The 11,011-nt window shown below is 37.8% G+C and overlaps 1 protein-coding gene across 1 annotated transcript; it reads left to right on the plus strand.

Moving 5' to 3' along the window:
* The first annotated feature begins 2,457 nt into the window (after positions 1–2,457).
* Positions 2,458–7,317, plus strand: kcnk1a (potassium channel, subfamily K, member 1a). The gene is made up of 3 exons (XM_067369492.1): positions 2,458–2,979; positions 4,286–4,681; positions 5,682–7,317. The coding sequence occupies exons 1-3, from the start codon at positions 2,625–2,627 to the stop codon at positions 5,945–5,947; spliced, it is 1,017 nt and encodes a 338-aa protein (XP_067225593.1). The 5' UTR covers positions 2,458–2,624; the 3' UTR covers positions 5,948–7,317.
* The last annotated feature ends 3,694 nt before the right edge of the window (positions 7,318–11,011 follow it).

The raw sequence follows: 11,011 nt of genomic DNA on the forward strand, positions 1-11,011 counted from the left end.
AACTTATATTTTTTCCACTCACAGTAGAGGAATGGAAATACACGTGCTAAGGTGACCGACAGAGTTTGCTATGCTTTCAAAAACATGGTCTGGAGAATAACCAGACCAGGGCTTAGACACATTTCAGGCAAATTTTCCCCAGTTTTTGGCGTCACAGCACCCTCTAGTGGTCATTAAAAGGAGCAATCATGCAATAACTTACAAAGTACAATCTTTGAGAGACCCATATTGGTCATCCAGTAAACTGAATATGGCCTTCTCAAGGTGTATGGTGATTGTGGCTGCTTCTTATGTAGGCCTACTTTACTGGCATTGAATATTACGAATATTGTAGGCTCTTTGACGAATTGCTTTAGTTCATCTTTTGTAAGTCGCATAAGGCGTCTGCCAAAAGCATAAATGTAGGCCTACATGTAATGTAAACATGCACGTTGCGCGCGCGTCTTTCGCAGCTTTTGGTGCATGACACGTCGTTCTCATTTAAGTGTAAACGGTTAAAATAGTATGAATCACTCCTTATGTTTGGAAGTAGAATAAACATCCTCAGAGAATATCTGGTGATTATTTCCTCAAGAATAACATAGTTTGATATTAACCTGTTAGCGTTCCACTGTAACCACCATAAATACATTTCAAAAGAGACCTTAGGAATGCTAAGGGGTTAATCTTATTGTTAGTGACATTTATGTCAGTAATTGTTATAGTAGATTAGTTTTAACATATCACTTACAGTATAACAATAACATTGGCTCTGAGAGCAGTTTTCTAAGCCTTTGTGCCAAAGCAACAACCTTGACTACTGGCTCTCTGGTCTGGCCAGAGGGCTCACATTTCACTCGATCATCCAGAAATAACCCAAAGGAGCAGAACAGAATATAAAAAGGAAGTGCTCACAGTTTGACTTCTGTTCAATACCAAGAATGAAGTGTACAGTCATCAAATGATGCAGCAATACTGCAGAGATGTAAAGGAAGTACAGCAGACACATCAAGCTGTCCGGCCACTCACAAAATCTGGCATTAAAGCAGGCACTACAAAGATGGCAAGAGCATTGCTTGTGATTGTAAAACAATTAAATAAGGTAAAAGTACAACGAGCCGTCAGTGTCATACAAGGAACTTGTCAACGTAAGCACTAAGCAGTCTGATGACCTCAGATGTATTAGATGCTGCTATTTCAGCAGCTTTAGAATGTGCACAGACCGGTTTATTGAGATATGCATCTCCTGATGTGTAATGCTGGCACACAGGGTGGAGTGATGTTTTGAAAATGAAGAAATGTTTCAAATCTCAAAGGATGTGATGAGTTAATGCGTTCACCAAAAAATGAAAAATTCTATCATGATGTCATTCCAACCTTGCATGACTTTAATTCTTCTGGAACAAACACAGTGAATGAGGACAGGGGCTGTCGAGCTCCAACAAGACAAAAAAAGCAATATAAAATTGTTGCTAAAGTGGTGCATACAAATTCTGTGCTATATTCTATGTGTCCTATATGCCATAAAATAGCTTTTTGTGATAAAAAAGACCTAAATTAATTCATTATTCAATGACAATCTTTACATTCATCCTAGCTCTATTCATGTTTTGTGATTGAATTGTTCTTTTGTGTCAGATATTTTCAATGAATCAGATGACCGAATAACAAAACTGGACTGAAGGGTTCATTTGTAAATGAAATGGATGTTGTTCTTGAGTTAAAATTACTATAATGACTTTTAGGCTGTATTTTATTTGCCGTACAGCTAATGGCTTCAAGAGACATGAAACATGTTTTTTGATACTATCATATGATACTCCGACTTCATTTACATTTATTGATCAGATGGAAGACTGAAAAGGTCACTAAAATATAACTGAAATGCAGACAGACCATCTCACAACTGCCCTCCACAGAAACCAGACAAGAGTTTTGGCTATACAAGCAAAGAGTTTTGATACAACAGGAGGAGGACGGTCCAGCAACACTGTTTTGTTTTGAGGTCACTTTTCAATGATAAGACCATCCAACCACCACCTGGTCAAACCTGTTATACCAGGTAACAGAAACTGTCCCACTAGCCAGCAGATGCGGACTCTAATGGGGCTTTCTCTTATAATATGGTCTCTTTGAGACAGCTGCTTAACTTGTCTCTGTCTTCTAGAAGCAAATTCCTTAAGTTTACCTTACTGGGTGCGCCCTACCGTGATAAAAGTGATGAATAGAGTTGACCTGCGTAAGGTGAGGCGCGGTGAGACGCCATGAGCTTGACGCAAAATATGAATCTACTACAGCGAAGGCTATCTTATGAATATTAACCAGGTAACTCTGACGCCCGTTGACAACCTTCCAATGGCGACAGGCTTATAAATAAATATTAATTAGGTAGCGCTGACGTTGCTTGTTACCTTCTACATGCGAATGTTAGATTCATGAATATTAACCAAAACCTTTCTCATAGTACGATTAGTAAACGCCGCTCCTGGTCGTCCGTCTCATCAGCTCCGCAATACCGACAGGAGGCAAACGGGAAATTATAACTAAAAGACAGCTGTAAGAGTTTATTTATTTGTAAGAAACGAGTGTATTCCTGTTATTGGACTACCTGTATTAATTACTTCACCTATTTTGCCGACAAGACAATGCTTCAGTGTCTATCGGGAAGTTCGTGTGTGCGTGTCATAGAAGGTTACAAGTCTACGTGGTATTTCTTGGTCCTGGTGCTGGCGTATGTGGTGTATCTGATATTCGGGGCTTTAGTGTTTTCCGCGGTGGAACTGCCGTATGAAGAAGAGCTTCGACGAGAGCTTCGGACCGTGAAGCAGCAGTTTCTAGAGGAAAATGAATGTCTGTCCGATGAAAGACTGGAGGAGTTTCTGGCCAGAGCGTTAGAGGCGAGTAATTACGGTGTGTCGGTTCTCAATAATGCCACGACTAACTGGAACTGGGATTTCACATCTGCACTTTTCTTCGCCAGCACTGTGCTTTCCACGACAGGTGAGCACAAACATTCTCTTGACAACACTAATAGCCTATGCTTGATAGGATTTTTTTTTTTTTTTTGTATTCTTACCCAGCTGATTTATATATATATAATTTACCATATGTTGTCATTCTTCACAATTTGTTACCTAAGAGGCTCAATGGCAGAAGAGAGGCCAGGACAGTGATGTCATTTTTTGTAAGGTCGACCAGTCCTCTCTGATCTGTGATGATATAAGCATCATAGCTGACGCCTGTGGTGTCTGACAAGCTTGGATGCTCTTGTTAAACAGCCCAGCCTAGTCTTTTTATATTTGTCCAAGTACTAAAATATGCTTAAAACAAGCAAATAACTCTTGAAAAGAGACCTGCCTATGTATAATGGGTTTCCTCCCTCCATAAATAGTCAAAAGTCAACAAAGCTTTATAGGCCTGATTGTTAACATTTGCAATATATTAAATACTTGTACTAATATATAACAAGACGATAAAAAAGGAGGCAAATACAATATTTTCTGGTGAAAAATAACAACAATAAAATAGGATACAGTGGGAGTTTACACACTTTCATCTTTCACAAACACACTTTATTTAGCATATTCTTTAATATTTTTTTGCTAATTAAGCTAGTTTTACACAGAAATAAACAACACTTTGCAAAATGTAATTAGGTACAATCACATGAGATTAAAACATATAAGTGTTCTAGAAAAAACTTCTTACGGGCTTCATCATTTTTAAAATGACCAGCTGTGTCATGCAGTTGCTAATTGGCTGAATTATTACTACTGATAGTAACCTTAAAATTTCAGTCAGTGCTCAATATGCTTTATTAAACATTAGTATAAAAGTAGCAACAAATAAAACAAGAAATACAATAGTAGAAGAAGTTCTTTGGGACCATTTTTTGTAGTAATGAGGAAGACCATCCTCACAAGTCCATTTTTAGAGTATTTGGTATTTTGGTATTAGGATACTCTTACAAATACAACAAAACAAGTGCATATTCATGTTTACAGTCCCCGTTGAGCTCTAATTGTTTTTTAATTCATTGAGGATGATCTGTGGGCGATTTGAAGGGTGTCTGAAGGATAAGCATGCAGTGTGTGTAGTGTTTCCAAGGATTATGTTACTTAATCCAGCAGGATTTATTATGTACTACAACAGGTGGCACCCTTGACATTCCTGGTGACTTTCATTATGTCATTAAGATGGTGTTTAAAACACAAATTAACTGGTTTGTCTGAGTAAAATGCTTGATGTGATTGTCTCAGAATGTAAAAAAGATCTCTTCAAAGAGCTTTATGTGTTTTCTTTCCAGGGTATGGCCACAGCGTTCCTCTGTCGGATGGTGGTAAGGCCTTCTGCATCATTTACTCAGTGGTGGGAATCCCGTTCACCCTGCTGTTCCTGACTGCGGTGGTCCAGAGGATCATGGAGTTCAGTACCCGCAGGCCCGTGGAGTACCTGCACCGGCGCTGGGGCATGTCCAAACCTCTGCTGGGCGCCCTGCACGCTTCCCTGCTGGCCATTATTACCATCTCCTGCTTCTTCCTTATACCTGCCATCATCTTCTCAGTACTGGAAGAGGAGTGGAATTTCCTAGAGTCCTTCTATTTCTGCTTCATCTCTCTTAGTACTATTGGCTTGGGTGACTATGTACCAGGAGAGGGCTACCACCAGAGGTTCAGAGAACTCTATAAATTGGGCATTACCTGTAAGTGAATCATTATTGATATACAGAGTTATATACTGTACATTTCATTTTAATTTTACTTTCCTACATTCACACATGCACTACTGTTCAAAAGTTTGGGATCGCGAATGTTTGTTTAACGCAGAACTAAGTAACTTTTTTTACCTTCATAAATAGTTTTCTAAGTCCTTATGATGGTTAATTGACTTGTAGTGGTGTGTTTGAGGCGTGCACTAACCCCCTCTGGCACGTCTACGCCAAAAAACAGCACTTGCAAGTTGAGCTGCACCGACCTGAAACAAAATCTCGCCTCATGTTCACGTTCACGCGAGAGTGACAAAATGCTTTACGGTAATTCGAAAACAATGTATATATTATGACTTTATAAGACAATTTCGAAAATTACCCACCTCCTATTTGCAAAACTACTGTGCTGGTGAGCGTTGTAGTCGTTGTAGTCCAGAGCTGCGCTGATTCACCGAAGGAACCAGTAGTGGGAGCTTCGCAAATCTTACTGAGTTCCGCTTTAATGTTTTTTGAAAGAAGCCTGTTGTTCACCAAGGCTGTATTATTTGATCAAAAATACAATAAAACTGTAATATTGTGAAATATTATTATATATTTATTTTCTATTTTAATATATTTTAAAATGCAATTTATTCCTGGGATGGCAAAGCTGAATTTTCAGCAGCCATTACTCCAGTCTTCTGTGTCACATGATCCTTCAGAAATTATTCTACTATGACGATGTGTTGCTCAAGAAACATTTCTTATTATTAATGTTAAAAACAATAGAATATTTTTCTGTAACAATGTAGAAGTCTTTACTGTCACTTTTGATAAATGTAATACATTCTTGCTGAATAAAAGTAATTTATTTCCAAGAAATTAGAACGGTAATGTATGTGCTAGAGACAATAAAACAATTAGCTTAACTTTAAACTTGAACTTTAGCTTAGTTTGCTAAACACAAAGAGCTTCTCAATCTCTCTTTAACCCTACCTGTCTTTCTCTTATACAGTCTATCTGATATTGGGCTTGATCGCGATGTTGGTGGTTCTGGAAACCTTCTGTGAACTTCAGCACCTGAAGAAGCTCAGGAAAATCTTCTACCTAAAGAAACAAAAAACGGAGGACCAGCTTAACATTGTGGATCATGATCACCTCTCCTTTGCTTCTGTGTCTGACCAAGCAGCCTCATTTAGAGAGGATAAGACTGATCTGTTTCCTGATGACATAGTCTCCACCTCACCTACTGCTACCTCTAATGGACCAATGGACCACTGAGGCATTTTGAAATTCTGTTTTTGGAACCCGACACGTTAATGTTTGCGTAGCATCTCCACTAAGAGTGTAAATGTATTGTTAGTGTACTCTGCTGTCAAGTTAGCTGAAACCTACCATAGATATGAATACTTGAAACACCGGCTGAAGGTAAGTTACAGTACTGTGGAAAAGGATTGTATGAGTTTGTAGGATAATACATAATATCAGATGACATCATTCTTCATTCAGCTACTGAACTGAAAAACGTTTTGTTACCAGTGTGTGTGTGTGTGTACACGTTTTTCTGTCCTGTTGGGGACTTCAACCTGAATGCACATTGACTCATGGAGACTTATGTCATGGGGAAACAAGTTTATAGAATGAGTTTTTTTGAAAATGTTTAGGTTTAAGGGTAGGGTTAGTGTAAGGGGATAGAATATACAGTTTGTTCAGTATAAAAACCATTATGTCAATGGAGAGTCCCCACAAGGATAGTAAACCCGTGTGCGTGTGTGTGTGTGTGTATGTAACAGATAAATCCATCCGTGAATTCTGAAAATAAATAGTTAACTGGTAAGTGGTCATAGACTAGCTATACATATTCCATGTACTCTTCTTATTAGGAGACTTAAAAGGAAAACCATGTCCTGTATTATAGTTTTACAGATATAATAATGTAAATTATGTTTTCTGGTTATACTAATTTGAAGAATTGCTTAAGCCTGGAATATACTACTCATCTTTTGTACATATTTTCCCCCGATTTGCAGTCTGGACAAGTAAACGCTACACTCTTAAAAATAAAGGTTCTTTATTGGCATTGATGGTTCCATAAAGAACCTGTAACATCCATGGAAACTTTCCATTGCACAAAAGTTTCTTTATAGTGGGAAAAGGTTTTTTTAGATTTTTAAAATGTTATTAAGAAAAGAAAAAACAGGTTTTTTATGAACTATCTATTAAAATTGTTTTCTATGGCATTGCTGTGACCCTTTTAGAACATTTATTTTAAAAGTCTGAGCCAGTCTACCAATTTTAGGCAGTCAGTAGAGAGATTAAGCAGAAAATCCCATAGTGTATAACAGGCGCAGATTTTTTTAGCTTCAGACTATGGTTCCATTCAGTCAGAGGATATCAAACATGTTATCAAACTATTGTTTTCATTTGTCAGCAACAAGGCGCACAATTGTGCCTAATTCTGTGTTCATAACTTGAAAGTCTTGTAGTGTTTGATCCTCAATCGTTTACTGTAAAGGTTGTGTAGTGTATTCCAGCCTGAACCCTATTCAAAGTCTGCAAGTGTACGATGCCTAGTGCTTTTTTGCTTCTTTTTTTTTTTTTTTAGACATGGGCAGGTCCCTGGTTAAGTTTTTTTTTTTTTTTTTTTTTTACATTCCATAACTCATAAAGGGACAATCAAAAAGCTGTATAATTAATTTCTCTAATGAAGGGATTTTTTTTTCTTTTTTTTTTTAACTTTTAGTCATGTTGGCTCTTCTGAAGCCATTCTTTTTGTTGCAGTAGGCACTGTCCACCACCTAAGGGTGCTGTAGTGCACTGAGTGCCGTTACTGTTGTATTGTAAGCAAAGAACAGAAGTCACATCAGTGCATCAGTATGCTCTTATGTGCGACTGGGTATATTGCTGAAGGAAATAATTTTTTTTTATCATTAATTTATGGTTTTCAGTTTTATATTTCAGATTTTATTGCACATGCCTAATAATGCTGAAAGTTGTGCATTTATTGTATGTTTCAAACGCACTTTAACAAAACAGAATAAACTGGTTGTAGATAATGAATGTATTGTGTCCATTCTTCAGCCAATAGCAAGATGCTGTACATACACAACATACTTGCAGCACACATACTAAAATTAATCCAAACTCATCTCCTCCACCTCTCAGAGGTTACCTAGGTTATTTTGCTAGGCTATATCAGTGGGGGCTTTGTGGACCCGAGCAGCTGTACGGTCTGTTAACAGTCTATCAGGATGCCTGCTCAGTGCTGTTAAAAGAGATATTTACTTTGTTGTTTGAAAGTGAATTTGATGCCATCCTGTAACAGTGGTGCTGAAATTGAGCCGAGGTTATGTTAACAGGGCCCCGCAGCTGTGCTCACCTTGTTAAACTTGAACAGGACATATTTCAATAAGTTGTCCTCTGCTAAGAGCATGTGAAACTATAAATGACCTTCTTGAGTTCCCCTAGACATTCATCTGAATGTCATACTCATTATCATCACAGCATAAGATATTGTTGAGAACAGTGAGTTTGTTAATAGACAATGTATTTTGCTTCTGGTTGATATATGAGGTTATATTTCAGGGGTTTCTCCAAAGGTAAATAGTTCCCTCATATCATGGGAAAATGTTGTTTTTGAGTATATTTGGTATTCAGAATGATTTATTGTTTTTGATGCACTATTAACATTCAAAGGACAATTTAAGATTTTTTTTTCCATACCTCAGGAAAACTGATGGAGGTCTCAGTAATGCTTCATTTACTGTAGGTATTGACAATAGTATGAGATGTTTCTCCTTAAATTCCTAAGGAGAAAATATGCACAATTGAAACATTTGTTGACAAACTGTAAAAGTACACACCTCAATATTAATGTGAATATGGATATATTATAGCAAATACTTAAATACATTTAAATAATATAAAAGTAAATAAATAATATTAATAATATTTGATATATATTGAGATCTTGGACTGTATCAACAATCTGTGACAGGGGAGACACATTTTTAGACATTTTCAGATTACAAGGATCTTTTTCTCAGAAGGAATATGAGATCAAAAATCTCCAGTCGTCTGCATTGAGTCCGGCAGAAGGGACCTCTGACCCGACATATGACGAAGGTATTAACAAATGCGGAAGCACAGAGCATAGAGCAAAACAAAATGATGGTCAGGAATTGGAAGTCTAAAACGAGAACTTTTAAAGAAAATGTCAGAGGATTTCAATATAAGAAAAGAGGAGCTACGTCATACATCGGGTCAGAGGTCACCCTTTTGCCGGAACTCGATTCTCTTGTGAATACGCGGATGACTGTCATTGGATATTGATAAAAATATCGGATATTTTTTTTACAAAAATGCATCGCTTTGCTTCAGAAGGCCTTTATTAACCCCCTGGAGCCGTATGGATTACTTTTATGATGGATGGATGTGCTTTTTTGGGCTTCAAAATCTAAGATACCATTCACTCCCATTATAAAGCTTGGAAGAGCCAGGGTATCTTTTAAATATAACTCTAATTGTGTTTGGCTTAAAGAAGAAAGTCATATACACACTGGATGGCTTGAGGATAAGTAAATTATGGGATCATTTTCATTTTTGAGTGAACTTTTAATTGAATATATGCCATAACAGCAACACTATGAATTAAATTTGAATGATTTCACTCTTTTAAAGGGTTAGTTCACCCAAAATTGAAAATGATGTCATTAATGACTCACCCTCATGTCGTTCCAAACCCGTAAGACCTCTGTTCATCTTCGGAACACAGTTTAAGATATTTTAGATTTAGTCCGAGAGCTTTCTGTCCCTCCATTGAAAGTGTATGTACGGTAGACTGTCCATGTCCAGAAAGGTAATAAAAACATCATCAAAGTAGTCCATGTGACATCAGAGGGTCAGTTATAAGTTTTTGAAGCATCGAAAATACATTTAGGTCCAAAAATAACAAAAACTACGACTTTATTCAGCATTGTATTCTCTTCCAGAATCCTTTCAATTGAATTGATTCCATTGAAGACATAGAAGACAATGCTGAATAAAGTCATAGTTTTTGTTATTTTTAGACCAAAATGTATTTTCAATGCTTCAAAAACTTCTAACCCACTGATGTCACATGGACTACTTTGATGATGTTTTTATTACCTTTCTGGACATGGACAGTCTACCATACAAACACTTTCAATGGAGGGCAGAAACAAAGTCCCTTTAAGACAAGTCATTTCACTCGGCGGCCATCTTTGAAACGCCTCTCGGGCATTTTACTGTCTATGATCCTGGGCATCATGCAGCTCTAAAGCAGTTTGCCAAGCTTTTGATTAAATTTCATATTTGAAATCACCAATGAAATCTGACAACTGTCTCATTTTTTTTTTTCCAAACGCTCGAATCATGACAAAAAAAAAAAAACTATTTTTATGCTGGATCAAGCAAATGCGCATGCGCAGACCTAAATGCGTGTGTCTTGTGCCTCATTTCGGACTTCGGAGGCGCGCGTCTGCTGTAGAAACCGGGGCTGCGTTCCAGTTCGGTTTTAGACACGCACTCGCGAACTTCCCTAAACACTTCCCCTCGGGGGAATCCCTGCCGCCATTTTGAAGTGCATTCCACTTCGTGAAGGGGCCGAGGGAAGTTTATATGGACAGACCCTCGCTCCCTCGATTTTGACCGAGGGAGCGAGTCTACTTCATATGTACACTTCAGGGATGCGTTCCAGTTCGGTTTTTGAATGCCTTTCCCTCGCTAACTTCACTCGGTCTCGTTGACTCGGATGTACGTCATTGCTTACGTTGCACGAGTGCCCACTTCTGGCGGAACCTTTGTATGGGCTGAACTGGAACATCATAAGCCCTTGATCACTTGGAATCCGCAATGGAGCTGATTTATTATTTATTTTTTCCCCTTACAAAATTGTTTAATACAGCATTCTATATGTATATGTGTGTGTTTTAAATGTTTAAAAAATAATTAATATATCATAGAGTTGTTTGTGGTGGGGTAAATTAAACGCGATATGCGGTGACGTCACAATCGTGTTGCATTGTGTTGCATCGGTGCTTCTGCCGCTGCAGTGACGCGATGACTTTACCAGTCGGCGATTGGCTCTTATTTAGAAGGCGGGACTTATTCCCATATTGCGCGTTGCACTTTCTCCCATTCAAAACAATACGAGTGACATGTCTTGTGTTATTCTTTGGACATAAAGGTCTCAGACTAAATCTAAAATAGCTTAAACTGTGTTCCGAAGATGAACGGAGGTCTCACGGGTTTGGATCGACATAAGGGTTAGTCATTAATGACATAATTTTCATTTTTGGGTGAACTAACCCTTTAAGTTAGATG

The sequence above is a fragment of the Chanodichthys erythropterus genome, chromosome 19 (assembly GCF_024489055.1).
Source record: "Chanodichthys erythropterus isolate Z2021 chromosome 19, ASM2448905v1, whole genome shotgun sequence".
Lineage (NCBI taxonomy): Eukaryota > Metazoa > Chordata > Actinopteri > Cypriniformes > Xenocyprididae > Chanodichthys > Chanodichthys erythropterus.

Excerpts from the sequence above, each read along its gene's own strand:
- kcnk1a (XM_067369492.1), top strand. The coding sequence starts at position 2,625 with ATGCTTCAGTGTCTATCGGGAAGTTCGTGTGTGCGTGTCATAGAAGGT. Across the intron at positions 2,980-4,285 it reads CACTGTGCTTTCCACGACAG|GGTATGGCCACAGCGTTCCT; the intron begins GTGAGCACAAAC and ends TTTTCTTTCCAG. Across the intron at positions 4,682-5,681 it reads CTATAAATTGGGCATTACCT|TCTATCTGATATTGGGCTTG; the intron begins GTAAGTGAATCA and ends TCTCTTATACAG.